We start from the raw sequence: 27,516 nt of genomic DNA on the forward strand, positions 1-27,516 counted from the left end.
CAGGCATGGTGGCTCACGCCTGTCATCCCAGCACTTCGGGAGGCTGAGGTGAATGGATCATTTGAGGTCAGGAGTTCAAGACCAGCCTGACCAACCTGATGAAACCCCGTCTTTACTAAAAATGCAAAATAATTAGCTGGACATGGTGGTACACCCCTGTAACCCCAGTTACTTGGAAGGCTGAGGCAGGACAATCGCTTGAACCCAGAAGGCAGAGGTTGCAGTAAGCCGAGATTGCACAGATCGTGACAGAGTGAAACTCAGTCTCAAAAACAAACAAAAAAGAAACAGGTAAAATTAATCGTAGGTTTCTCCAGCTTTAAGACTGGAAGGGCCAGGTGCGGTGGCTCATGCCTGTAATCCCAGCACTTTGGGAGGCTGAGGCAGGAGGATCACGAGGTCAGGAGTTCAAGACCAGCCTGGCCAACATGGTGAAACCTCATCTCTACTAAAAATACAAAAAAACAGCCAGGCGCGGTGGCTCACGCTTGTAATCCCAGCACTTTGGGAGGCAGAGGTGGGTAAATCATGAGGTCAGAAGATCGAGACCATCCTGGTTAACATGGTGAAACCCCGTCTCTACTAAAAATACAAAAAATTAGCCAGGCGTGGTGGTGGGCACCTATAGTCCCAGCTACTCGGGAGTCTGAGGCAGGAGAATGGTGTGAACCGGGGAGGCGGAGCTTGCAGTGAGCTGAGATTGTGCCACTGCATTCCAGGCTGGGCAACAGAGCGAGACTCTGTCTAAAATAAAAAAAAAAAAATACAAAAAAAAAAAAATTAGCTGAGTGTGGTGGTGGGCGCCTGTAATCCCAGCTACTCAGGAGGCTGAGGAAGGAGAATTGCTTGAACCCGGGAGGTGGAGATTGCAGTGAGCCAAGATCATTCCACTGCACTCCAGCCTGGGTGACAGAGCAAGACTCTGTCTCAAAAAAAAAAAAAAAAAAAAAAAAAAAAAAAAGACTAGAGGGAAAAAAGAAAAGAAAATAATTAATTGTAGGAAGAGATTTTATTCAATTTGATGTATCTAAAATATCACCACTTCAGCATGTAATCAATATAAAAATTACCCATGAGATGTTTTATATGCTTTGTATCTCAATTTTGATGCTCAATTTCCAAAAGTTACATTAAAATGGAGACTTACCAAGGCATTAATATCATGTTTAAGGGGAGAGTATTTTATGCTGTTTCTGTTTTTAAAGTTAAATTTAAGTTAATTAAAATGAAATAAAATGGAAAATGTTCACTTTCTCAGTCACATTGCCACATTTCTAGTGCTAAATAGCCACCTATGGCCAGTGGCTTCTGAGATGGACAGCACAGGTCTAAGCCATTTACTTACCTGTCTTGTTTGTGGACACAATACCAGAGACTGACCCAGAGGAGGTCTCTGCAGATATTAGTTGGAGAAATAGATGATTGGATATCTGGATGAATGGATGAGTGGATGCATGGATGGATGGATGGATGGGTAGATGGTTGGATGGATGGATGAATGGATGGAGGATGCATAGAAAGATGGATGCATAGATGGCTGGTTGAATGGATACCTGGCTGAGTGGATGAATGGAGGGAAGGATGGATGGATGGATGGATGGATGGATGGATGGATGGAAGGTTGGTTGAGTAGATGCTTGGATGGATGAATGGATAGATAGTGATGAATGGATGGATGTATGGATGGATGGAGGAATGGTTGGGTGATGGTTGGATGAATAAATGGCTGAATGAATGGAGGATGGATGGATACATGGATGGTTGGATGGTTGGGTGGCTAGATGAATGGATGAAAAATGGATGGATGGGTGATGGATGGCTGGATAGATGGATGATCGAGTAGAAGGTTGGATGGATGAATGGATGGATGGATGATGAATGGATGGGTGATGGCTGGCTGGATAGATGGATGATTGAGTAGAAGGTTGGATGGATGGATGAATGGATGGATGGATGATGAATGGATGGAGGGATGGGTGGTTGGATGGGTAGATAGATGGATGTTGAATGGATGATTGGATAAGTGGTTGGGTAGCTGGATGAATGGGTTGGGTGGATGGATGATGGAAGAATAGAGGGACAGGCGGATGCATAGATAGAGGGATGAACAGCTGGAGGAATGAATGAGTGTATAATCCTTGCTCCTCTCACTACCCATGACCAAGTGGCACTGCGTTTTCCACTTGCATTTTCCCACACTCTTCATCTTTTTTTTTTTTTAATTGAGACCAAGTCTTGCTCTGTCACCCAGGCTGGAGTGCAGTGGCACAATCTCGGCTCCCTGAAACCTCTACTTCCTGGATTCAAGCAATTCTCTGCCTCAGCCTCCTGAGCAGCTGGGATTACAGGCACCCACCACCACTCCCGGCTAATTTTTGTATTTTTAGTAGAGATGGGGTTTTACCATGTTGGCCAGGCTGGTCTTGAACTCCTGACCTCGTGATCCACCCGCCTCGGCTTCCCAAAGTGCTGGGATTACAGGCGTAAGCCACCAGCTCCGGCCCACTCCTTCATCGTTCTAGTCTCATCCTTGTCTCCCAGATGTCCAATCCCCTCAGATTCATTTCTGGGGGATTGTACTAGTATCCCTGCACTCCCATAATTGGCTAAAATGTCACTCTGGTGTCTTCTGGTTCTTCCTTGCCACCTCTGGGAGTGGACCCCTCGCCTCCCAGAATCAGGCTTTTGCATCTCCTCAGCTCCCTCCTCATTTTCCACAGAGATTCGACGGACTTCTCCTTGCACCACCATGACCCTCACTCATTCCATCATGTCTTCCTCTGACGATTCATTCATTCCACCAACAGGCACTTATTGAGCATCTACTATATTCCAGGCTCTTCCCTTGGGAAACAACTGAAGATGTGACATAGAACAAGCCCTTCTTTCATGGGGTTGACAGTCTCGTGGGGAGACAGATGATAAACAAGACAAAGAAGCAAAACATTTAGGAGGTCAGATGGTGACGAGTGCTATGGGAAAAAGTAAAACAGGAAAGAGGAATGGAGAAGTTGGTGGATGAGCCTGGGGGAGGTGACACTGGGCAGACTCGAAAGAGGGGAGCCCACGAAGCTCCCAGGTATCGGGAACCGCATGCCAGGCGGGGGAAAAGCAAGGGCAAAGGCCCTGCAGTAGAAACCTCCCCTGGGTCTTAGGCCTCCTAGTTTGGCCAATTTCTTGCCACTGCCCACTCAGGTACAACCTCAGGCCCTACTGCTCCCTTCCCCGACCTTCCTGTGCCCCAGGGCTGCCTCCCCACCTGCCTGCCAGTTTCCCTCTCAGGACCCCTAAGGACCTGGGCATTCCCTTCCCCAGACTCTCCCCACCTCCCCGCCCTAGCAACACACAGAGCCAGGACAAAGGGTCATTGAATAGAAAACAAAGGTGTAGGCAGCCCAGCCTGAGGCCAGGTGGGGTGTCATGGTTCAGTCCCCCACCTCCGACATCAGAGGGGTTCACTCAGCCTCAGAGGGGGAAGCTTGGCCCTCTCACCCTTCCACCCGCCCTGCAGGAGACCCCTTTTCACAGCAGGGAACATCAAGGCTTAACACTGAAAGTACCAAGGCAGAATGTTGAGGATGTGGAGTCAGTGGTGGCTGGGGGCAGGGGTGGGCGCTCCCACAGCTGAGCCTCCTGGAGACGGGTCTTGGGGTGGTGAACTGAGAGATGGGATATCCCAGAACCCTCCTCTTCTGCTCGCCCTCAGAGTGAAGGCGGGCAGTGCTGTGCGACCTGGGAGAAGTCACATGACCTCTCTGGGCCCCCTTTCTGCATCTGTTCGATGACTCTGACTTCTTCCACCCCCCTCACCTATGCAACAATAATTGGTCAGTAAATACAATTTTATTTGTTTTGGCCTTTTTTTTTTTTTTTTTTGAGACGGAATTTTGCTCTTGTTGCCCAGGCTGGAGTGCAATGGCGCGGTCTTGGCTCACTGCAACCTCTGCCTCCAGGGTTCAAGCGATTCTCCCGCCTCAGCCTCCCGAATAGCTGGGATTACAGGCACCTGCCACCATAATCTGCTAAATTTTTGTATTTTTAGTAGAATGGGGTTTCACTGTGTTGGCCAGGCTGGTCTCGAACTCCTGACCTCAGGCGATCCACCCGCCTCAGTCTCCCAGAGTGTTGGGATTACAGGCATGAGCCACTGCGCAGGCCTTCTTTTGGCTTTTTTTTTTTTTTTTTTTTTTTTTTTTTTTGAGACGGAGTCTCGCTCTGTCGCCCAGGCTGGAGTGCAGTGGCTGGATCTCAGCTCACTGCAAGCTCCGCCTCCTGGGTTCGGGCCATTCTCCTGTCTCAGCCTCCTGAGTAGCTGGGACTACAGGCGCCCGCCACCTCGCCTGGCTAGTTTTTTGTATTTTTTAGTAGAGACGGGGTTTCACCGTGTTAACCAGGATGGTCTCGATCTCCTGACCTAGTGATCCGCCCGTCTCGGCCTCCCAAAGTGCTGGGATTACAGGCTTGAGCCACCGCGCCCGGCCTTTTTTTTTTTTTTTTTTTTTTTTTTTTGAGACGGAGTCTCGCTCTGTTGCCCAGGCTGGAGTGCAGGGGCCGGATCTCAGCTCACTGCAAGCTCCGCCTCCCGGGTTCCCGCCATTCTCCTGCCTCAGCCTCCCGAGTAGCTGGGACTACAGGCGCCCACCACCTCGCCTGGCTAGTTTTTTTGTATTTTTTAGTAGAGACGGGGTTTCACCATGTTAGCCAGGATAGTCTCAATCTCCTGACCTCGTGATCCGCCCGTCTCGGCCTCCCAAAGTGCTGGGATTACAGGCTTGAGCCACCGCGCCCGGCTTTTTTTTTCTTTTCTTCTTTTTTTTTGAGATGGAGTCTCTCTCTGTCGCCCAGGCTGCCGTGCAGTGATACGATCTCAGCTCTCTGCAACCTCCACCTCCCAGGTTCAAGTGATTCTCGTGTCTCAGCCTCCCAAGTAGCTGGGATTACAGGCACCTGCCACCACTGGTGGGGAGACTGGCTTCATGGCCAGACTCCAGGACTCTTACGGGTCAGGGACCAACAGCTGGGGAGGGCCAGGGTTTGGGGTAGGGGCAGAACAGAAGAGAACACTGTCTATGCCAAGCCCACTGTGTACCAGATACTCCACCAGCAGCTGAGAGTGTCTCCCTCAGTCCTCACAGCAGCCCGGGGAAACCAAGGCAAGATTCACAGATGGGGAAACCAAGGCAAGATGAGCCTATGAGCCCGGTTCCAGGCCCCACAGCTGGGAGGCACTGGAGCTGGGATTCAAACCAGGACTGTGACCTTCAAACTCTCACGCCCAACCATATCTGGCAGTCGTCTCTCATATCCGTGTCTTTCCCTGTCCCTGACCTTTCTGTGTGTCTCTGTCTCTGCCCTCCGTATCTCTGTTGTGTCTCTCAAGGTCTCTGGCCCCTGTGTGTCTCTGTCTCCTCTCCTCTGGGTCTCTGTGCGTCTCAGCCCCCTCTAGGTCTCGGTCTCCCACGAGCTCTGTCCTCTCCCTCTCTCCCTGGCTCCCGCCCTGTCTGTGCTGCTGTGGTCCTGGCTGTGCCTCTGTCCCTGTGTGTGTTTCCAGGGTGCCCCTAAGCATCAGCCCGTGAAGGCGAGTTTCTATCGCCCGTCCCCAGCGGTGGCCTAGTGCTTGGAACAGTGCGGGGCAGACGGGAGATGCTCAGTAAATATTTCTCAAATGAATAAAGGAATGAATGAGTGAGTGAATGAATGAGCTCGCTGAGATGGGCGAGATCAGCGCCATTTCCCAAATGAGCAACGTGGGCTCCAGGTGGGTGCCCACAGGCCCAGAACTGCCAGCCTGGAAGGTTCCAGTGTGGGCTTGACACTGACCCCCTGGACTCTGCCCCCAGCTGAGCACCAGACGCCAGGACGTGCCCATCACTGCTCCTCCCCGCCCTCAGAGCAGGGTGACTCCCTCTGGCCTCTCCCCGCTGTCGGAGGCGTGGGTAGCAGCTGGGAAAACCGGCTGGGTGCTGCCCCTCCCCTTGGGCCGGGCACGGAGTAGGCACCTGGCGGGCTCCCCAGGTGGCAGACGCTGTCGCTGCGCACACCTGGCCTCCGTGCCGCCTGCTCCCTGCTCGTCCTCCCCTCCCCACCCTCACCCACCTGCCATGGACGGGCCCGCTGAGCCCCAGATCCCGGGCTTGTGGGACACCTATGAACCTGACATCTCGGAAATCAGGTGAGGCCCAGACCTGGGCAGGAGCCAGGAGATCCCGGGGAGGACGTGGCTGTTTGGGGGAGCCAGAGGCTGTGGCAAGGGTGGCCTCCAGCCTCCCATGGCGGCAGGCCTAGCCCAGACTTGGCTGTCGGGGCTGGGCTGGGCTGGGGCATCCAACGTGGTGTACAGGTCCCTCCTGAGAAGGGAGTGAGGACATGGCCGTGCTGAGTCACCAGTGGGGATGCCTGGGGTGTCCCTGTCCCTCTTGGGGCCTCAGTTTTTCTGTCTGCCAAAGGGGCTCACAAGCCCCGTGTCTCCCTGATAGAGGAGTGGAAGAGAGCAGGCCGCTTGGTGCACAGTAGTTGCTCAGGAAACACAACAGCCTGTAGTGCCCAGGACACCCCATGCAAGCCTGAAATAAGGGGGGTGTTTGGGGTGAAATGGGAGAAACTGGGATGCCGCTGAGACCCAGAGGGAATCTGTGTTCTAGGGGGCTTGGGGCTGAGAGGGCAGGCTCCGGACTCTTCAGGTATCCTAAGAGTGGTTAGGGCAGAGCACTGCCCACCTCCGTGAGCTCAGCGTGACTCCCTGTTCCTGGGGATGAGTCAGGCACTTTGACAGCACCTGCTTTCCAGGTGGGGAAACTGAGGCTGGGAGGGAATGCGACATGACCGCAATTACAAAGCTAGAGGCAAATCTGAAGCCAGTCTGTCTCACCCCAGAGCCTGTGGTTTCTCCTGCTCCTCACAGCCTTGGTGATGTCCCTTTACACCCCTCCCCGTGGCTCCGTTTTTCAGGTGAGCGTGCAGAGGCCCAGAGAGGGCAGGCAGCCTGCCCCATATCACACAGCGAACTGCTGAGACAATCTGCAATCCCTCGTATCTTGTACTCTTGCCAAGTGAGACCTTTCTGGCAGCCTGGACCCCTCCAGCCACCGTGGGCTGTGAGGAGGAGGACAACCAAGACCCGTTCTCAGCCCAGTTGCCTCATTCCTTTCTTATTTTATTTTATTTATTTATTTTTTTTGAAACGGAGTTTCACTCTTGTTGCCCAGGCTGGAGCGCAATGGCACAATCTCAGTCCACTGCAGCCTCCGCCTCCTGGGTTCAAGTGATTCTCCAGCCTCAGCTTCCCAAGTAACTGGGATTACAGGAGCCTGCCACCACGCCTGGCTAATTTTATTTTTGTATTTTTGGTAGAAAAGGGGTTTCACCATGTTGGTCAGGCTGGTCTTGAACTCCTGGCCTTAGGTGATCCACCTGCCTCGGCCCCCCAAAGTGCTGGGATTACAGGCGTGGGCCACCGCGCCTGGCTGCCTCCTTTCATTCCACTGTTTCAGGCCCTCCCCTCCCCTCCCTCAGCCAGAAGCTGGGGCATGGAGAGGCCTTCTTGGGTGCCTGGGACTCCAGAGACAGGCGCAGTTCAATCCTGATTGCTGTGTGACCTAGACAAGCTTCCTAGTGTCTCTGGGCCTCCTGGGCTGAGAGCGGTGACCAGGCTGGCCCAGTTCTGCTTGAGGCAGGCCCCAGCATTCGGTACTCAACATTGGCTAATCCAGGCCTTCTGAGCTCTGCAATTCTTCCCTCCAGAGAAAACAGATAAGCCAGCTCGCCTCTGGGAAGGCCTCACCCCCACCCCATCCAGGCACCTGGAAGCCTTTTTTATCTCTGCTAAGGCCCTGCCAGCTGGTCATAAAATGCCCTGAGTGTGCTCGCTAAGTGGGTGACCTTGGTTCAGTCATTGACCCTCTGCGACGCTCGGTTTCATCGTGAGGGAGAACAGCACCTCCCCTGCAGGACTCCTCCAGCCCTGAATGGCTGCGGCGCCCTGGGGGTGCCCTTAGGACCTCAAACTTCCAGGCTCTTCTGGAATCCCCTAGGCCAGGAAGCGTGCCTCTCCCCAGCGAGCCCACTGGAGCATCCCCCCGGGGCCTGCTTCCTCCCGGGTGTCCCCCTCTCGGGTCCCCTCAGATACGCCACATCCCCCTGAACTCAGCAGCCCCCTCAAATTCCCATCTCCTCCTGGGTTGCCCATCTCAGGGATGCCCCCCCCACCCCACATCACTGGCTCAGATCCACAGGGCTTCTCCTGGCCCCGACTTTCCCCTCTGCTCGCCCCCAGCCTGTCAGTCCCCAATCCCCACCCCAGTCCCCTGACTCTCTGCCCCGGTTCTTCCTCTCGGTTGCCACAGCCCCAGCTCAGGCCTCCTCATCTCCCCCCAACACCACCTCAGCTGTCCCAGGCTACTCCTCCCTTCCTCCCAGCCATCCAGTGAATTCCTCAGCGCCCAGCCCTCACCCACCCCGCCCCCAGCCTCCTCACCTGCATTCCAACTACTCTACTACTTTGTGTGTTTTTTTTTTTTTTGAGACTGAGTCTGGCTCTGTCACCCAGGCTGGAGTGCAGTCGCACGATCTTGGCTCACTGCAACCTCTGCCTCCTAGGTTCAGGTGTATTACCTCATCTAATCCTCACCGCCATCTGAGATGAACCCACTCTGATGTCATCCCGTGTTAGAGATGAGGCCCAGAAAGGTTGAGTGACTTGCCTAGGGTCACACAGCTGCTAAGCAGGGAACAGCCAAGATTTGAACCAGGGAAGCCTGACTGTATCATGCGCTGGACAGGAAATGTAGAGATGATGAGCAAGACCAGGAAGGAGCGAGATCCAGGAGGTAGACTCAGCCCAGATGGGAGGCGTAGCAGGCACTCTGAGGTTCTAGCTGGGATGACAGGTGCGTGCCACTGCGCCTGGGTAATTTTTTTTTTTTTTTTTTTTTGAGATGGAGTCTCGCTCTGTAGTCCAGGCTGGAGTGCAGTGGCACTATCTCGGCTCACTGCAACCTCGGCCTCCCAGGTTCAAGTGATTCTCCTGCCTCAGCCTCCCAAGTAGCTGGGATTACAGGCACCTGCCACCACGCCCAGCTAATTTTTACACTTTTAGTATGGACAGGGTTTCACCATGTTGGCCAGGCTGGTCTCGACTCCTGACCTCAGGTGATCCACCCACCTTGGTCTCCCAAAGTGCTGGGATTACAGGTGCGAGCCACCGTGCCCGGCCTATCTACTCTATTACTTCAAATTACTTCTGGCCACACTGTTCCCTGCCACAGTGCCTTTGCTTATCTGGCTCCTTCCCCAGGGATCCCAGAAAGATCTTTTCTCTCTCTCTTTTGAGACAGAGCCTTGCTCTGTGGCTCATGCTGGAGTGCAGTGGCACAATCTCGACTGACTGCAATCTCTGCCTCCTGGGTTCAAGCAATTCTCTTGCCTCAGCCTCCGGAGCAGCTGGGATTACAGGCATGTGCCACCATGCCCAGGTAAATGTTTTTAAATTTATTATTATTATTATTATTTGGAGATGGAGTCTTGCTCTGTCACCTGGGATTTCTGTCACCCGGCAATTCTTCTGCCTCAGCCTCCCGAGTAGCTGGGATGACAGGCACACTCTACCACACCTGGCTAATTTTTTTTTTTTTTGAGACGGAGTCTGGCTCTGTCGCCCAGGCTGGAGTGCAGTGGCGCAATCGCGGCTCACTGCAAGCTCCGCCTCCTGGGTTCACGCCATTCTCCTGCCTCAGCCTCCAAGTAGCTGGGACTACAGGCGCCCGCCACCACGCCCGGCTAGTTTTTTGTATTTTTAGTAGAGACGGGGTTTCACCATGTTAGCCAGGGATGGTCTCGATCTCCTGACCTCGTGATCCACCCGCCTCGGCCTCCCAAAGTGCTGGGATTACAGGCTTGAGCCACCGCGCCCGGCCCTAAATTTTTTATATTTTAGTAGAAACGGGGTTTCATCATGTTGGCCAGGCTGGTCTCAAACTCCTGACCTCAGGTGATCTGCCCGCCTCAGCCTCCCAAAGTGATGGGATTACAGGTATGAGCCACCGCGCCCGGCCTAATTTTTGTATTTTTAGTAGAGACAGGGTTTCACCACTTTCGGGGCTTTGCACGCACCAGTGCCCTGTCCTTTGCCTGGACTGACCTCTGCCCTCTCTCCTTCCTTTGCCAAACTGCTCAGGCTTTAAGATTCAACACAGGCAATTTAGGATTTTTGGCCAGGGGGATGAGAGAAGGCAGGCAGACACCCACCCCAGGTTCCAGGTCCCTGATCATGCCGGTCTAACTTCAAATCTGCCCCGTGGCACCAAAATATTGGCCTGTTCGTGGATAGGAAATGAATGTGGGAAATTTGTGGAAAGGATGTCGAGAATGAATGAATGAATGGAGGTTCCATTAAGCAACCTCTGAGCTGGGGCTTCCAGAATGAGTCAGGGTTAGCAGACGGGGAGGAGGGGCAGGCCATGCTGGGAGAGGGAATGGTTGGGGCATAGGGACGTAGGTGGCTTCAGGAGAGTAAGGATCAGCTGGGTCCGAAGAGAGGCAGCCGCAGTGGAAACTCCCTGTGGTGGGTCATCCTGCAGCAGACCTGAGTGGCTCTCAAACGGTTCATTCTTTAAGCACCCGGGAGGGAAGGAGAGAAACTATTGTTTTCAGAATACACACATACGTGATTTAAAAAAAAAAAAAAGTTGCTGGCGCAGTGGCTCACGCCTGTAATCCCAGAACTTTGGGAGGCCGCGGCGGGTGGATCACTTGAGGTCAGGAGTTCGACACCAGCCTGGCCAACATGGCGAAACCCCGTCTCTACTAAAAATATAAAAATTAGCCAGAGTCATGCCGCATGCCTGTAATCCCAGCTACTCAGGAGGCTGTGGCAGGAGAATCGCTTGAACCCAGGAGGCGGAGGTTGCAGTGACCTGAGATCGTGCCACTGCACTCCAGCCTAGACAACACAGCAAGACCCCTGTCTCTAAAAAAATAAAATAAAAACCAAACAAGGAATTGACCAGAATTTAATTCAGGATAGCAGCTCAAGGGAAGAGTAGATGCTACAGGGAGGGGCCCAGAGATATCAGCAAGGTGCGTCGCTCAGAATGTTCTAGTTTATGAGGTTGGTTATAAATTATGCTTTAGAAATTTAATATGTGAGATCGGGCTCCGTGGCTCATGCCTGTAATCCCAGCACTTTGGGAGGCTGAAGAGGGCAGATCACTTGAAGTCAGGAGTTCAAGACCAGCCTGGCCAACATGGTGAAACCCTGTCTCTACTAAAAATACAAAAATTTGCCAGGCGTGAAGGTGCCTGCCTGTAGTCCCAGCTACTCGGGAGGCTGAAGCAGGAGAGTTGCTTGAACCCAGGAGGCAGAGGTTGCAGTGAGCTGAGATCGCACTACTGCACACTAGCTTGGGTGACAAGATTGAAACTCCATCTCAAAAAAAAAAAAGAAAAAAGAAATTTAATATGTGTTCCATGTGGCCTTGTATGTAAAAAGGACTAAAAAGGATAATAAGGGCTAAATTAAAATCGTAAGAGGCCGGGCGCGACAGCTCATGCCTGTAATCCCAGAACTTTGGGAGGCCGAGGCGGGCAGATCGAGAGTTCGAGACAGCCTGGCCAACATGGAGAAACCCTCTCTCTACTAAAAATAGAAAAAAAATCAGCCAGGCATGCTGGTGGGCGCCTGTAGTCTCAGCTACTTGGGAGGTGAGGCAGGAGAATCGCTTGAACCCAGGAGGCAGAGGTTGCGGTGAGCCAAGATCGTGCCATTGCACTCCAGCCTGGGCAACAAGAGTGAAACTCTGTCTCAAAAAAAAAAAAAAAAATTACAATTAAAAAAAATTAAAAAAAATCGTAAGAGGAAAACATTTGGCACAGGCGGTAGGCAGGATGGGCTGCAGAGCCAGTAGACTGACAAGCCCAGGATGTTATAATCCCTGTAACATCCTTGAAGTTGTTCTCAACCTATTGAGTGCTGTCTGTATTACCTCATCTAATCCTCACAGCGGTCTGAGATTAACCCACTTTAACTACTGTCATCCCCTGCGAGAGGTGAGGCCCAGAGAGGTTGAGTGACTTGCCCAGGGTCACACAGCTGCCAAGCAGGGCGTAGCCAGGATTTGAACCAGGAAGCCTGACTGTATCACGCCCTGGATGGGGAACTTAGGGATGAGCAAGACCCGGAAGGAGCGAGATCCGGGAGGGAGACCCAGACAGGAGGCATAGCCGGCGCTCTGCGGTTCCAGGCGTTTCTTTGCATTCCCTGCATGCTGGGCTACGGAGAGTGTCAAGGCCAGAGAAGCCACGCCGGCCTTTGGACCTGGGGCGCCTCGGGCAGCCAAGGAGAGTTGCGATGGCCGCTCCTCCCCTCGCTCTGATCTCGGGAGTCCCTGGCGCCGGCACCGTCTCATCTCTGCCTCTTATTGGCGGGGAGGGCGGGGCGAGGAGGGGCCAACTCTGGTTTTTCAACCCCGGTCCCGCCTTCCTTGGGGAGGGCTGAGCCACTTGAATGATTTTACGGCCACAACCCTGCCAGTCGTGAGGCTGCTTTTTTTTTTTCTTTTTTTTTTTTTTTTTTTTTTTTTTTGAGACGGAGTCTCACGCTGTTGCCCAGGCTGGAGTGCAGTGGCGCGATCTCGGCTCACTGCAAGCTCCGCCTCCCGGGTTCCCGCCATTCTCCTGCCTCAGCCTCCTGAGTAGCTGGGACTACAGGCGCCCGCCACCGCGCCCGGCTAATTTTTTGTATTTTTTTTAGTAGAGACGGGGTTTCACTGTGGTCTCGATCTCCTGACCTTGTGATCCGCCCGCCTCGGCCTCCCAAAGTGCTGGGATTACAGGCTTGAGCCACCGCGCCCGGCCTTCTTTTTTCTTTTCTTTTCTTTTTTTTTTTTTTTTTTTTTGAGACGGAGTTTCGCTCTGGTTGCCCGGGCTGGAGTTCAGTGGCGCCATCTCGGCTCACTGCAATCTCCGCCTCCCGGGTTCAAGCGATTCTCCTGCCTCAACCTCCGGAGTAGCTTGGACTACAGGAGCACGCCACCATGCCGGGCTAATTTTTGTAGTTTTAGTAGAGACGGTGTTTCACCATACAGGTCAGGCTGGTCTCGAACTCCTGACCTCAGGTGATCCACTCGCCTCGGCCTCCCAAAGTGCTGGGATTACAGGAGTGAGCCATCGCACCCTGAAGCTGCTTTTTCTGAGACAGGGGCTGATCAAGAGGTTTCAAACAATTAAGAAATAATAAGACATTGCCTCCCCGCTGGGTGAAATTTGGGCGGGCAGACTAGGGAGAGGGGCTTTGGGGCCGGCACTAGCGGATGCGGGGACTTGGGGAGAAGTGGAAAAAGATGCTCACGGTTCCCTCCTTCTCCCCCCAGCCCCTGACTCAGGCTTGAGGAGTGAGGGACAGGATGCGATTTCCTTTCCACTCGCTCTTTGGGGTGGGGGGTGGCAGTTGTGCCTGGCGGGCCTGCGTAGGGACCGGCAGAGGAAAGGCTGAGAAGTGGGGACGTTCAGAGTTCAGGATCCATTTGGTTTTGTTTTTTGTTTTGTTTTGTTTTGTTTTGGAGACAGAGTTTTGCTCTGTCCCCCATGCTAGAGTGCAGTGGCACGATTTTAGCTCACTGCAACCTGCGGCTCCTGGGTTCAAGCGATTCTCTTGCTTCAGCCTCCCAAGTAACTGGGATTACAGGCATGTACCACCATACCCAGCTAATTTTTGTGTTTTTGATAGAGACAGGGTTTCTCCATGTTGGCCAGCTGAGTTCAGGACCCATTTGGAAAGAACCGAGCAGCCCAGTTTGCCACCTGGAGGGTCTGGAGGAGGAACTGTGGGACCCAGTAGGTCACCCATGACATGGAATAAATGCCAGGCCGAGAAGGGAGACCCTAGCCTTGCCAGGAGGCCTGGAGTGGAGGCCCTAAGACAGGTGTGGCCGGCTACTTACACGGGGACCAGAGCCCCAAGGATCTGGGAAAGTGGGGACCCTGACACCGCAGGCAAGAATGCCTGCAGGGGCCAGGTGCCACAGCTCACGGCTGTAATCCCAACACTTTGGGAGGCCGAGGCGGGAGGATTGCTTGAGGCCAGGAGTTCAAGACCAGCCTGGGCAACATAGCAAACCCTCATCTCCCTTTAAAAAAAAATTAAAAAGAAAAGAAGAATGCCCACAGGAAGGCAGTCCCAGGTTCGAACGCCGCCTCTGTGGCTCAGGAGCTGGGACCCTCCTGGTAGACAGGACTGCCCTGAGGGCTGAGCGTCTGTGAAACGGGCAATGACTGGGGAAGGGCTTGACCGGGGCTCACGGCTGACTCAGCGTTTGTGCTGTTTCTCTCTTTCCTCCTTCCCCAGTTTCTGGGACCGCTGCTGAGCCAGGGAGGGAGGGAGGAGACAGGTGAGGAATGATAATAATGACGAGCTTCCTGAACATCTGCCCTGAGCCAGGCCCTGTGCTGAGGGCAGTGTGAGGAGGAGCTCATTCAGTCTTCCCAACAGCCGTGTGTGGTCCCAGTGTTACAATGCCCGTTTTACAGATGGGAAAACTGAGGCCCCACTCATAACCCTCATGCCAGAGAAAGGAATCCGACAGGGGCTTGGAACTGCAGTCAGAGGCTGCCCCTCAGTGGCCATTTCTTCTCTGGGGGCCTTGTCACCCCCTGTGGTTTCCATGACTCTGGCCACCCTCCATAGATATATACCACGAGCCCATAGGAAAACATTTTCTCGTAGCCACGTGTTTTAAAAAACATAAAAGAAACAAGTGAAATTAATTTTAATCACATATCTAATCTATCTGAAATAGCATTTCCACATATACTCAATTTCAAAAATTGTCACTGAGGCTGGGCATGGTGGCTCATGTAATCCCAGCACTTTGAGAGGCCGAGACAGGTGGATCCCTTGAGGTCAGGAGTTCGAGACCAGCCTGGCCAACATGGTGAAACCCCATCTCTAGTAAAAATACAGAAATTAGGTCAGCCGCGGTGGCTCACGTCTGTAATCCCAGCACTTTGGGAGGCCGAAGTGAGCCTATCACTTGAACCCGGGAGGTGGAGGTTGCAGTGAGCTGAGATCCCGCCATCGCACTCCAGTCTGGGCAACAAGAGCAAAACTCCGTCTCAAAAATTAAAAAAATAAAAATTAGCCAGATGTGGTCGTGGGTGCCTGTAATCCCAGCTACTTGGGAGGCTAAGGCAGGAGGATTGTTTGAACCCAAGAGGCGGAGGTTGCAATGGGGCTGAGATCGCACCTCTGCACTCCAGCTTGGGAGACAGAGCAAGACCTTGTCTCAAAAAAATAAATTCGGGCCCTGTGCGGTGGCTCATGCCTATAATCCCAGCACTTTGGGAGGCTGAGACAGGCAGATCCCCTGAGGTTGGGAGTTCCAGACCAGCCTGACCAACATGGAGAAACCCTGTACTACTAAAAATAGAAATTTAGCTGGTCGTGGTGGTGCATGTCTGTAATCCCAGCTACTCCGGAGGCTGAGGCAGGAGACTCGCTTGAACCCGGGAGGCGGAGGTTGCAGTGAGCCGAGATCACGCCATTGCACTCCAGCCTGGGCAACAAGAGCAAAACTCTGTCTCAAAATAAATAAATAAATAAATAAATAAATAAATAAATAAATAAAATTAAGATAAAATAAATAAATAAATAATAAAGGTATGCTGGAAGGGAGAGAGAGAGAGGAGGCGTTTGAGAGCAAGGAGGACAGAAAAAAGTGAAGTGCCCCAGGCGAAAGGTGTCGCGCAGGGTGCGGTTCCACGGTGTGGTGGAGCATTCCACACTCAGGGAACAAGCCAAACTGGACAGTGAGAACGGAACAATACTGGCAGCCCAGCTAGAGCGGGACTCGGAGGGGCAGGGCCTGTGGTGAGACTGCCAGGCTTCAAGGGACAGAGCCAGGGACCTCGAACCTAAGGTGTGTGCTCCATCAGGCAGAGGTGGGTGAAAGATGCTCTCCATCCCGGAGCCCCACTCTCCTCTTCTCCAAAATGGGCCTTGGCTGGGTGCAGTGACTCACGCCTGTAATCCCAGAACTTTGGGAGGCCGAGGCAGGCGGATCACCTGAGGTCGGGAGTTCAAGACCAGCCTGGTCAACATGGCGAAACCCCATCTCTACTAAAAACACAAAAATTAGCCGGGCCCAGGGGCTTACACCTGTAATCCCAGAACTTTGGGAGGCCGAGGCAGGAGAATCACTTGAGGTCAGGAGTTTGAGATCAGCCTGAACAACATGATGAAACCCCATTTCTACTAAAATACAAAAAATTTAGCCGGGTGTGATAGAGTGTGCCTGTCATCCCAGCTACTTGGGAGGTAAATAAATAAAAATTAAAAATCATATGAATATTTATATAGATTTTTATTATTATTTTATTATTTATAGATCACAGTTTTACCTGTTTTGAGGATATATACGATATTTATACAGACTTTATTTATTTATTTTTTGAGACAGAGTCTCACATCCTCACCCAGGCTGGAGTACAGTGGCACGATCTCAGCTCAATGCAACCTCCGCCTCCCAGGTTCAAGCAATTCTCTTGCCTCAGCCTCCCAAGTAGCTGGGATTACAGGCATGCACCACCATACCCAGCTAATTTTTGTATTTTTAGCAGAGACAGGGTTTCACCATGTTGGCCAGGCTTGTCTTGAACTCCCGACTTCAAGGGATCCACCTGCCTCGGCCTCCCAAAGTGCTGGGATTACAGGTGTGAGCCACCGTGACCAGCCGATATTTATATAGACTTCAAGTGTGCAGGAATTGGAAAGAAAAGAAAAAAGTGAAGGGGGAACTTTCCCTATCAGATCTTTTTTTGTTTGTTTGTTTGTTTGTTTGAGACGGAGTTTTGCTCTGTCGCCCGGGCTGGAGTGCAGTGGCCGAATCTCGGCTCACTGCAAGCTCCGCCTCCCGGGTTTACGCCATTCTCCTGCCTCAGCCTCCCAAGTAGCTGGGACTACAGGTGCCCGCCACCTCGCCCAGCTAGTTTTTTGTATCTTTTTGGTAGAGACGGGGTTTCACCGTGTTAGCCAGGATGGTATCGATCTCCTGACCTCGTGATCCGCCCGTCTCGGCCTCCCAAAGTGCTGGGATTACAGGCTTGAGATAAAAATATATTATATATTTTTTAATATAAAATTTTATTAAAATAGATTTTTTGTGGAGACAGAGTCTCACTATGTTGCCCAGGCTGATTTTGAACTCCTGGGCTCAAGCCATTCTCCCGCTTTGACTTCCCAAAGTGGTAGGATGACAGGTGCATGCGCCACTGCACCCAGCCTCCTATCAGATCTTAAAACCTACTTTACAGCTACTACAATGCAAATCATATGATATCCACTCTGTGACCTAGCAATTCTGTTCCTAGTTATTTGCCCGAGAGAAATGAGAACGCAGGTTCCCACAAAGACAGGAACAGCTGTGGCGGCTTTGGGAGTAATAGCCTGACCTGGAAACCACCCAGGTGTCCATTAACAGAGGATTGGATCAACACATTGTGATTTATTTATGCAGTGGAATTCTACTCAGCCGCAAACGGGAACAAGCTCTAATGTACACACAGACACGGAAAATGTCAGAAACATTATGCTAGGCAAAAACAACCAAGACACCAAAGAGCCTCTTCTATAAGATGACAGGTCCAGAGCATGCAAGATGGAGTTGACACAATCTGTGCGGTGTGGGAGGTGGAGGGGTGGCCTCTGGGGACAGGGCAGGAACTGATTGAGACAAGATGCAGTCCGGGGCGTAGGCGCCGTGGCTCACGCTTGTAATCCCAGCACTTTGGGAGGCTGAGGCGGGTGGATCACTTGAGGCCAGGAGTTCAAGACCAGCCTGACCAACATGGTGAGACCGCATCTCTACTAAAAATACAAAAATTAGCCGGGTGTGATGGCACATGCCTGTAATCCCAGCTACTCAGGAGGCTGAGGCAGGAGAATCGCTTGAACCCGGGAGGTGGAGGTTGCGGTGAGCCAAGATTGTGCCATTGTACTCCAGCCTGGGTGACAAGAGTGAAATTCCGTCTTAAAAAAAAAAAAAAACACACACATACAAAAATCAGCCAGCTGTGGTGGTGGGCACCTGTAATCCCAGTTAGTCTGGAGACTGAGTCAGGAGAGTTGCTTGAACCTGGGAGGCGGAGGTTGCAGTGAGCCAAGATGGCAGCGCTGCACTCCAGCCTGGGCGACAGAGTGAGACTCCATCTCAAAAGTTGCAGTGGCCCCATCATGGATCACCGCAGTTTAGAACTCCTAGGCTCAAGCAATCCTCCCACCTCAGCCTCCCAAAGTGCTGCAATTACAAGTGTGAGCCACTGTGCCCGGATTACTTTTTTACATAACTAAGATACGACTTTCTATCTGTCTCCACCCTTGCTTTTCCGTTCTTTGTAATGTCAGACATCTTGCCAAATAAATGCCACCTCCTCCTCCCAACCTTTTATTATGAAATTTTTCGAAACTTACAAGAACAATGGAAGGATTACCCCGTGAACACCCCTATACCCACCACCACTAAAATTTGGGGGTTTTAACATATTTTTAATCTTTTTTCTTTTTTACAGTGTCCCTCTCAGGATACACTGAAATTTTATTGTATAGTACTTGTTTTGTCACAGATCTTTGCATCCCTCTAGCCATGTATCAATCCTTCTGGCTTTTTTGTTATTGTTGTTGTTGTGGTGGTGGTGGTTTTGTGGTTGTTGTTTTGAGATGAGATTTCACTGTGTCGCCCAGGCTGGAGTGCAGTGGCGAGATCTAGGCTCACCGCAACCACTGACTCCCAGGTTCAAGCGATTCTCCTGCCTCAGCCTCCCAAGTAGCTGAGATTACAGGTTTGCACCACCACACCCGGCTAATTTTTGTATTTTTAGTATAGACAATGTTTCACCATATTGGTCAGGCTGGTCTTGAATACCTGGCCTGGTGATCCACCTGCCTCAGCCTCCCAAAGTGCAGGTATTACAGGCGTAAGCCACTGCTCCCGTCCTAATTTTTGGTTTTTTAGTAGGGACAGGGTTTCGCCATGTTAAACAGGCTGGTCTCAAACTCCTGACCTCAGGTGATCAACATGCATAGGCCTCCCAAAGTGTTAGGATTACAGGCGTGAGTCACGGCACCCAGCCTAATCCTTACTTTTGATGCATTTCAAAGTAAATTACAGACATCTGAATGTTTCACCCTAAACATTCCAGGCTGCATATTATTAACTACTTCAATATTTGTTTATGGGTGTGTGTGTGTGTGTGTGTGTGTGAGAGAGAGAGAGAGAGAGAGAGAGAGAGAATCTCCCTCTGTCACCTAGGCTGAAGTGCAAAGGCTAGATTTTGGCTCACTGCAACCTCTGCCTCCCAGGTTCAATCAATTCTCCTGCCTCAGCCTCCCAAGTAGCTGGGATTACAGGTGCCAACCACCATGCCCGGCTAATTTTTGCATTTTTAGTAAGATGGGGTTTCGCTCTGTTGGCCAGGCTGGTCTCAAACTCCTCACCTCTGGCGATCTGCCTGCCTCGGCCTCCCAAAATGCTGGGATTACAGATGTGAGCCACTGCTTCCGGCCAGTGTTTTTTTTTTGTTTTGTTTTGTTTTGTTTATTTATTTTTATTTTTTATTTATTTATTTATTTATTTATTTATTTTGAGACGGAGTCTCGCTCTGTCACCCAGGCTGGAGTGCAGTGGCGCGATCTCGGCTCACTGCAAGCTCCGCCTCCCGGGTTCACGCCATTCTCCGGCCTCAGCCTCCCGAGTAGCTGGGACTACAGGCGCCCGCCACTGCGCCCGGCTAATTTTTTTCTATTTTTAGTAGAGACGGGGTTTCACCATGGTCTCGATCTCCTGACCTTGTGATCCGCCCGCCTCGGCCTTCCAAAGTGCTGGGATTACAGGCGTGAGCCACCGCGCCCGGCCTGTTTTGTTTTTTAAATAAAAGTTTACCTACAGTAAACCATGCAAATCCAAAGTGTACTACTGTTTTTGTGTGTGTGTGTTTGTTTTTGAGACAGGATCTTGCTCTGTCACCTAAGTGGTACAACCACAGCTCACTGAAGTCTTTTTTTTTTTTTTTTTTTTTTTGAGACGAAGTCTCGCTCAGTCGCCCAGGCTGGGGTGCAGTGGCCAGATCTCAGCTCACTGCAAGCTCCGCCTCCCGGGTTCACACCGTTCTCCTACCTCAGCCTCCCGTGTAGCTGGGACTACAGGCGCCCGCCACCGCGCCCGGCTAAGTTTTGTATTTTTAGTAGAGACGGGGTTTCACCGTGTTAGTCAGGATGGTCTCGATCTCCTGACCTCGTGATCCGCCCATCTCGGCCTCCCAAAGTGCTGGGATTACAGGCGTGAGCCACGGCGCCCGGCCCTCACTGAAGTCTTGACCTCCCCAGCTCAGACAATCCTTCCACTTCAGCCTCCCAAGTAGCTGAGAGAACAGGCACATGCCACCACACCAGGCTAATTTTTTTTTTTTTTTTTTTTAGATTGGAGTCTTACTCTGTTACCTGGAGTGCAGTGGCATGGTCTTGGCTCACTGCAACCTCCACCTCCTGGGTTCAAGCAATTCTCCCACCTCAGCCTCCCAAGTAGCTGGGACTGCAGGCATGTGCCACCACGTTCAGCTATTTTTGTATTTTTAGTAGAGACGGGGTTTCACTCTGTTGGCCAGGCTGGTCTTGAACTCCTGGTGTCAAACTCCTGACCTCGTGATCTGCCCGCCTCGGCTTCCCAAAGTGCTGGGATTGCAGGCGTGAGCCACCGCACCCGGCCTAATTTTTTTTATTGTTATTTGTAGAGATGGAGTCTCACTATGTTGTCCAGGCTGGTCTCAAACTCCTAGGCTCAAGTGATCTTCCCACCTTGGGCTCCCAAAATGCTGGGATCACAGGCACGAGCCACCGCACCCAGCCTCAAGTGTGCTCATTTTGAGAAATACATGTATGGCTGGGCGCGATGGCTCATGCCTGTAAATCCAGCACTTTGGCGGCCAAGGCTGGTGGATTGCTTGAGGCCAGGAGTTCTAGACCATCCTGGCCAACATGGCAAAACCCCATCTCTACTAAAAATACAAAAATTAGAGGGACATGCCAGGCGTGGTGGCTCACACCTGTAATTCTAGCACTTTGGGAGGCCGAGGTGGGTGGATTGCCTGAGCTCAGTAGTTCCAGACTAGCGTGGGCAACATGGTAAAACCCCGTCTCTACTAAAATACAAAGAATTAGCTGGGCGTGGCAGCGTGCTCCTGTAATCCCAGCTAGTTGGGAGGCTGAGATGGGAGAATCACTTGAACCCGGGAGGCGGAGGTTGCAGTGAGCCAAGATTGCACCACTGCACTCCAGTTTTGGTGACAGAGCGAGACTGTCAAAAAAAAAAAAAAAAAATTAGAGGGACGTGTTGGCACACACCTGTAATCCCAGCTACTTGGGAGGCTGAGACATGAGAATGGCTTGAACCTGGGAAGTGGTGTTTGCAGTGAGCCGTGATTGTGTCACTACTCTCCAACCAGGGCGATAGAGCAAGACTTTGTCTCAAAGAGAGAGAAAGAGAGACAGAGAGAGAGAGAGAGAGAGAGATGTATGTATAACCCAGGTCCCTGTTGAGCTGTAAACTCCTTTTTGAGTGGCTGAATTCCAGCGTGTCTCCGGTCTGGACTCATTTACCCCGTCCTCTATTGCTTCTGGCCCTTCTTGGAACATCATCGCCATTATCGCCCTGGGATATGTTTCACTGTGCGCTTCCTCAAGGGCATCTGTCTATTCCTTACATTTCTAGGAGGTCAGGTTCATTTGGGGATCTGGCAAATAGAACACAGTGTTTAACCAGGCGCAGTGGCTCACGCTTGTAATCCCAGCACTTTGGGAGGCCAAGGCGGGCAGATCACAAGGTCAGGAGTTTGAGACCAGCCTGACCAACATGGTGAAATCCCGTCTCTACTAAAAATACAAAAATTAGCCAGGCGTGGTGATGCACGCCTGTAATCTCAGCTACTCAGGAATCTAAGGCAGGAGTAATCGCTTGAACCCAGGAGGCAGGTTGCAGTGAGCCAAGATCATGACTGGGCGACAGAGCGAGACTCTGTCTCAATTAAAAAAAAAAAAAAAAAAAAGAACACAGTGTTACCCATGGTCAGATATTGGCTTTTGAGGTAGGATATGGCACAGGGAAAATTTCTGCCACCTCCTAGCTCTCCTGCTAGTAGGGAAGGCAGATTTAAAGAAGGCAACAGACCAGGTGTGGTGGCTCATGCCTGTAACCCCAGCACTCTGGGAGGCTGAGGTGGGAGGGTCACTTGAGTCCAGGAGTTTAAGACCAACCTGAGCAACACAGTGAGACTCTATCTCTACAAAAAATGTAAACATTAGCCAGGTGTGCTGGTGTATGCCTGTAGTCCCAGCTACTCAGGAGGCTGAGCTGAGGCAGGAAAATCCCTTGAGCCTGGGAGATTGAGGCTGCAGAAAGCTATGACTGCATCACTGCACTCCAGCCTTAGCAACAGAGCAAGGCCCTGTATCCAAAAAAATAAAAATAAGCAGGGCACGGTGGCTCATGCCTGTAATCCCAGCACTTTGGGAGGCCAAGGCAGGAGAATCCCATGAGGCCAGGAGTTCAAAACCAGTCTGGGCAACATAGCGAGACCCCTGTCTCTACAAAAAATTAAAAAATTAGCTGAATGTGGTGGCACACACCTGTAGTCCCAGTTACTGGGGAAACTGAGGTGGGAGGATCGCTTGAGCCCAGGAGCTCGAGGGTGGAGGTCGAGGGTGTAGTGAGCCAAGATCGAGCCACTGCACTCCAGCCTGCGCAACACAGTGAGACTCTGTCTCAAAAAAAAAAAAAAAAAAAAAAAAAAAAAAAAAAAAAAAAAAACCACTATTAAAAGGGGCTGCAAAAGAGGCCAGCAGGATGTGGAGATGGGCAGTAAAGTGCACAAGGTGGGAGGTTTCTTGCTTTAGCCAAGGCGGTCAGGGAAGACCCAAGCCCTGAAGATGGAGAAGGAGCTGGCCTTGAGTCCTGTAAATCTCCCTAAGAGGTTATGCCAATCACACTTCTGCCGAGAGAGTCTCTCTGAGCCATGGCCAAGGGTGAGTCATCCTGCTGAGAGGTTGAGTTGGGGACGCCTGCCCAGATGGGCTCCAAATGCAAGCCTGTCCGGAGATGAGTGAGGGCGAGACTGGTGGGGAGAACAGCCCGGACAGAGGCGGGGCAGGATGCCGGGACACTGCTCCGCGCGTCCTGGGAGTGAGGCGCATTGAACCCAGCTCAGGCTGGTGGGGGGGTCTTGGCAATGCTCTCTCTCCAAAGGCGAGTTGATCACAGGCGCCGGCAGTGAGTCAGCGAAACCGTGTGCCAGGGCTGCTGAGAAACCCCGCCTGCTGTCGGATTGCATTCCTGGAAGGGTGGGCCGCTCAGGACCCCCAGCTCCAGCCCCACTCAGACCCCAGAATCCCCGCAGCCCACTGCTCGCTTCCTTTGCGCGCACTCTTCCTTCTGATCCCCACTCACCACTCCCTCCTCTCTCGCTACCTTCAGTTTTTGCTCAGATGTCTGGTTCCCAGAGGGGCCTCCCTAACGCCGCCGTTCTAGCAGCTTTTAGCATTTAGATAAATGACAAAATTAAGATTAAATATTAGATACATTTTAGATAAATTTTTATCTAACATTGCAACCCACTGGCCTCAGTGACACCTGTAATCCCAGCACTTTAGGGGGCTGAGGTGGGAGGATCGCTTGAGCCCAGCAGTTTTCTTTCTTTTTTTCTTATTTTTTTATTTTATTTATTTATTTATTTATTTATTTTGAGATGGAGTCTCGCTCTGTCGCCCAGGCTGGAGTGCAGTGGCTGGATCTCAGCTCACTGCAAGCTCCGCCTCCCGGGTTTACGCCATTCTCCTGCCTCAGCCTCCCGAGTAGCTGGGACTACAGGCGCCCGCCACCTCGCCCGGCTAGTTTTTTGTATTTTTAGTAGAGACGGGGTTTCACCATGTTAGCCAGGATGGTCTCGATCTCCTGACCTTGTGATCCGCCCGTCTCGGCCTCCCAAAGTGCTGGGATTACAGGCTTGAGCCACGGCGCCCGGCCTCTTATTTTTTTAAAGAGATTGGGGTCTTGCTCTGTGTAGCCCAGGCTGGTCTTGAGCTCCTGGCCTCAAGCAATCCTCCCATCTTGGCCTCCCAAAGTGTTGGGATTACAGGCATGAGCCACCATGCCTGGCCTCAAGTTTTTTTTTTTTTTTTTTCTTTTTTTCTGAGACACAGACTCACTCTGTCACCCAGGCTGGAGTGCAGTGACGCGATCCCAGCTCACTTCAACCCTCGCCTCCCAGGTTAAAGTGATTCTCCTGCCTCAGGTTCCTGAGTAGCTGCGATTACAGGAATGCGCCACCACGCCCGGTTAATTTTGTATTTTTAGTAGAGATGGAGTTTCACCATATTGCCCAAGCTGGTCTCAAACTCCTGATGTCAAGTGATCCACCCGTCTCGGCCTCCTAAAGTGTTGGAATTAGAGGCATGAGCCACCTTGTGAAGACTGTTAATCACATCTGCAAAGTCCGTTTGGCCACTTTGGAACACAGTCTCAGATTTCAAGGATTAGGACGAGAACATCATTGGAGGCTGTGATTTGGCCAACCACAGCCACAGAGATGGAGCTACACCAAGTTTACCTTCCAAGTCTGGCTCTTTCACCCAGCGCAATGCCTGGGAGACCCTTCCCTGTGTCTGTGGGTACCGCTGGTTTGTTTTGTTTTGTTTTGTTTCTTTCCTGAGACGGAGTTTCACTATTGTTGCTCAGGCTGGAGTGCAATGGCGTGATCTGGGCTCACTGCAACCTCCACCACCCAGGTTCAAGTGATTCTCCTGCCTCAGCCTCCCGAATAGCTGGGATTACAGGCGCACACCACCACACCCAGCTAATTTTTGTATTTTATTAGAGACGGGGTTTTGCCGTGTTGGCCAGGCTGGTCTCGAACTCCTGACCTCAGGTGATCTACCCACCTCGGCCTCTCAAACTGCTGGGATTACAGGCGTGAGCCACTGCACCCAGTTTGCCCAGGCTGGTCTTGAATTCCTGGCTTCAAGCGATCCTCCTGCCTGGGTCCTTCAATAAATATTGACAAGCACCTCCCTGGTGCCAGGCTCTGCTGAGAGTGCTTTAGGTACATTGGCAAACAAGACAGAACAAAAAAAACCCCAAATTTGTTTAAATTCCCAGGCTCATGGAGCTTACATGCAAGCGGAGAAGATGGTCAGTAAGCCATCAGTGTCATATGTCAACTGTAGAGCAGCTCAGGAGTGACAGGTGTGATGGTAGGCAGAGCAGGGGAAAGGGGTGCAGGGGGTCTAGCTGTAAACAGGATGCTCCGGGGTAGCCCTCATGATAAGGGGTGACATTTGGAGCAAAGGCTTGAAAAAGTGGAGGACAAGAGGCGTGAGCCACTGTGCCCAGCTGTACTTGTATTTAATGAAAACTAATGGCTGCTGTGTGACCTTGGGGGACTTTATTAACCGCTCTGGGCCTCCATTTCTTCCAGCATAAAGTGGTCCTCTCACTACCCCCCTCGTGAGGTTCTGGGAGAAGTCTAGGATCGTGCATGTTCTTGGCATAGAGTTTCTGTTCCGGTGGCTTCCATGCTGGTGCCAGGCCCTTTCCTGGGATTGGAGGGCGATGGGCAGAGGAAATTCAGAGGTTTGAGGAGGCTGTGTCCCCATCTCCTGGGGCAAGGAGGCTATTGGTCAAGAAGGTCTGAATTTAGAGGGTGACATCTGTGCCGGGAGCGGTGGCTCATGCCTGTAATCCTAGCACTTTGGGAGGCCGAGGCGAGCAGATCACGAGGTCAGGAGATCGAGACCATCCTGGCTAACATGGTGAAACCCCGTCTCTACTAAAAATACAAAAATTAGCCAGGTGTGATGGCACACACCTGTAGTCCTAGCTAGTAGGGAGCCTGAGGCAGGAGAACGGTGTGAACCCAGGAAGGCAGAGGTTGCAGTGAGCCGAGATTACACTACTGCACTATAGCCTGGGCAACAGAGCGAGACTCTGTCTCAGAAAAAAAAAAAGGAGGGTAACATCTGACCTGTGTCAAGGTGGATGGAGGAGGTGGGAAAGGCACTCAGAGAGCAGAAAATGGGCGTGCCTAGAGCTGGTGTCTGCAGGAAGGAGGCCAGAGGAGGCAGTGACCTAGGGTTTGACCTGAAGGCACTGAGGCGCCACAGGATAGCTGGGAGCAGAGGGGGGGCAGCAGAGAAGACCTGGAGGAGGCTGAGTCCAGGGCCCACAGGGAAAGGAGAAGGCCTGAGGTGGGCAGGAACACAGGGATAGAGAGGGAACCTGGGCCTGGTAGGCCGTGGAGGAGGGAGGCAGGAGGCCTGGGAGGTTGGGCCTTTAAGAGTTGCATGTCTGGTCGGGAGCGGTGGCTCAAGCCTGTAGTCCCAGCACTTTGGGAGGCCGAGACGGGCGGATCACGAGGTCAGGAGATCGAAACCATCCTGGCTAACACGGTGAAACCCCATCTCTACTAAAAAATACAAAACACTAGCCGGGCAATGTGGCGGGCGCCTGTAGTCCCAGCTACTCAGGAGGCTGAGGCAGGAGAATGGCGTAAACTCGGGAGGCGGAGCTTGCAGTGAGCTGAGATCCAGCCACTGCACTCCAGCCTGGGTGACAGAGCGAGACTCTGTCTCAAAAAAAAAAAAAAAAAGAGTTGAATGTCTGCCGGGTGTGGTGGCTCACACCTGGAATTCCAGCACTTTGGGAGGCCGAGGTGGGTGGATCACCTGAGGTCAGGAGTTTGAGACCAGCCTGGCCAACATGGTGAAACCCCATCTCTACTAAAAATACAAAAATCAGCTGGGCATGGTGACAGGCACCTGTAGTCACAGCTATTCAGGAGTCTGAGGCAGGAGAATCGCTTGAACCTGGAAGGTGGAGGTTGCGGTGAGCCGAGATCATGTCACTGTACTCCAGCCTGGTGACGGAGCAGGACTCCATCTCAAAAAAAAAAAAAAAGGTCACATGTCCATTCGCCGTCCAGGAGGCTGAGTCGTTCCCAGCGATCACCTGCCTGCTGTGGCCACCAACCCGGAGCTCTGTCTGCTGTCCCTGCCCCCAGCCTCTCACTGGCTCAATTGTCCCCTTCATTCCTCCACTCGAATTGAGCGATATCGGCATGTCAGGCCCTGGATGTGTTCTGTGGGAACAAACAGGCCTGTGACCCAGGTGTAGAGAAGGTCGCCCCGGGGGCAGATTTGTTCTACAAGGTGGACAGCAGGCGCAGGGCACCTGTTTTAGGAATGCGAGGATGCAGCCACATAGGCGCTTGGGCGGGTGTCAGGGGCGCTCCTTGGCAGGCTCAGTGCTCAGGCCCAGAGAGTGGCAGGGTCAGGGGGGCATTTCCAGGAGCAGGAACAGCAGCTCCAGGGGCCCAGAGGTGGGACTAGTGCTCGGTGCATTTGGAGGTCTTGGCGGACTGTGGGGATGATGGGGAAGGAGGGCCTGAGTCTACAGGGCTGAGAGGCCACCGCAGCTTGGGTTCAAATCC

The 27,516-nt window shown here is 52.1% G+C and overlaps 1 protein-coding gene across 1 annotated transcript in view; it reads left to right on the top strand.

Annotated features, from left to right (window-relative positions):
• Positions 1-5,931: 5,931 nt before the first annotated feature.
• Positions 5,932-27,516, top strand: part of SULT2B1 (sulfotransferase family 2B member 1) — a 48,176-nt gene continuing 26,591 nt past the window's right edge. Inside the window, exon 1 of the mRNA XM_050772505.1 lies at positions 5,932-6,172. Coding sequence (XP_050628462.1) covers positions 6,102-6,172 — 71 coding nt within the window. The 5' untranslated portion in view covers positions 5,932-6,101. The remainder of the gene's footprint in view (positions 6,173-27,516) is intronic.

Source organism: Macaca thibetana, chromosome 19 (assembly GCF_024542745.1).
Source record: "Macaca thibetana thibetana isolate TM-01 chromosome 19, ASM2454274v1, whole genome shotgun sequence".
Classification (NCBI taxonomy): Eukaryota; Metazoa; Chordata; class Mammalia; order Primates; family Cercopithecidae; genus Macaca; species Macaca thibetana.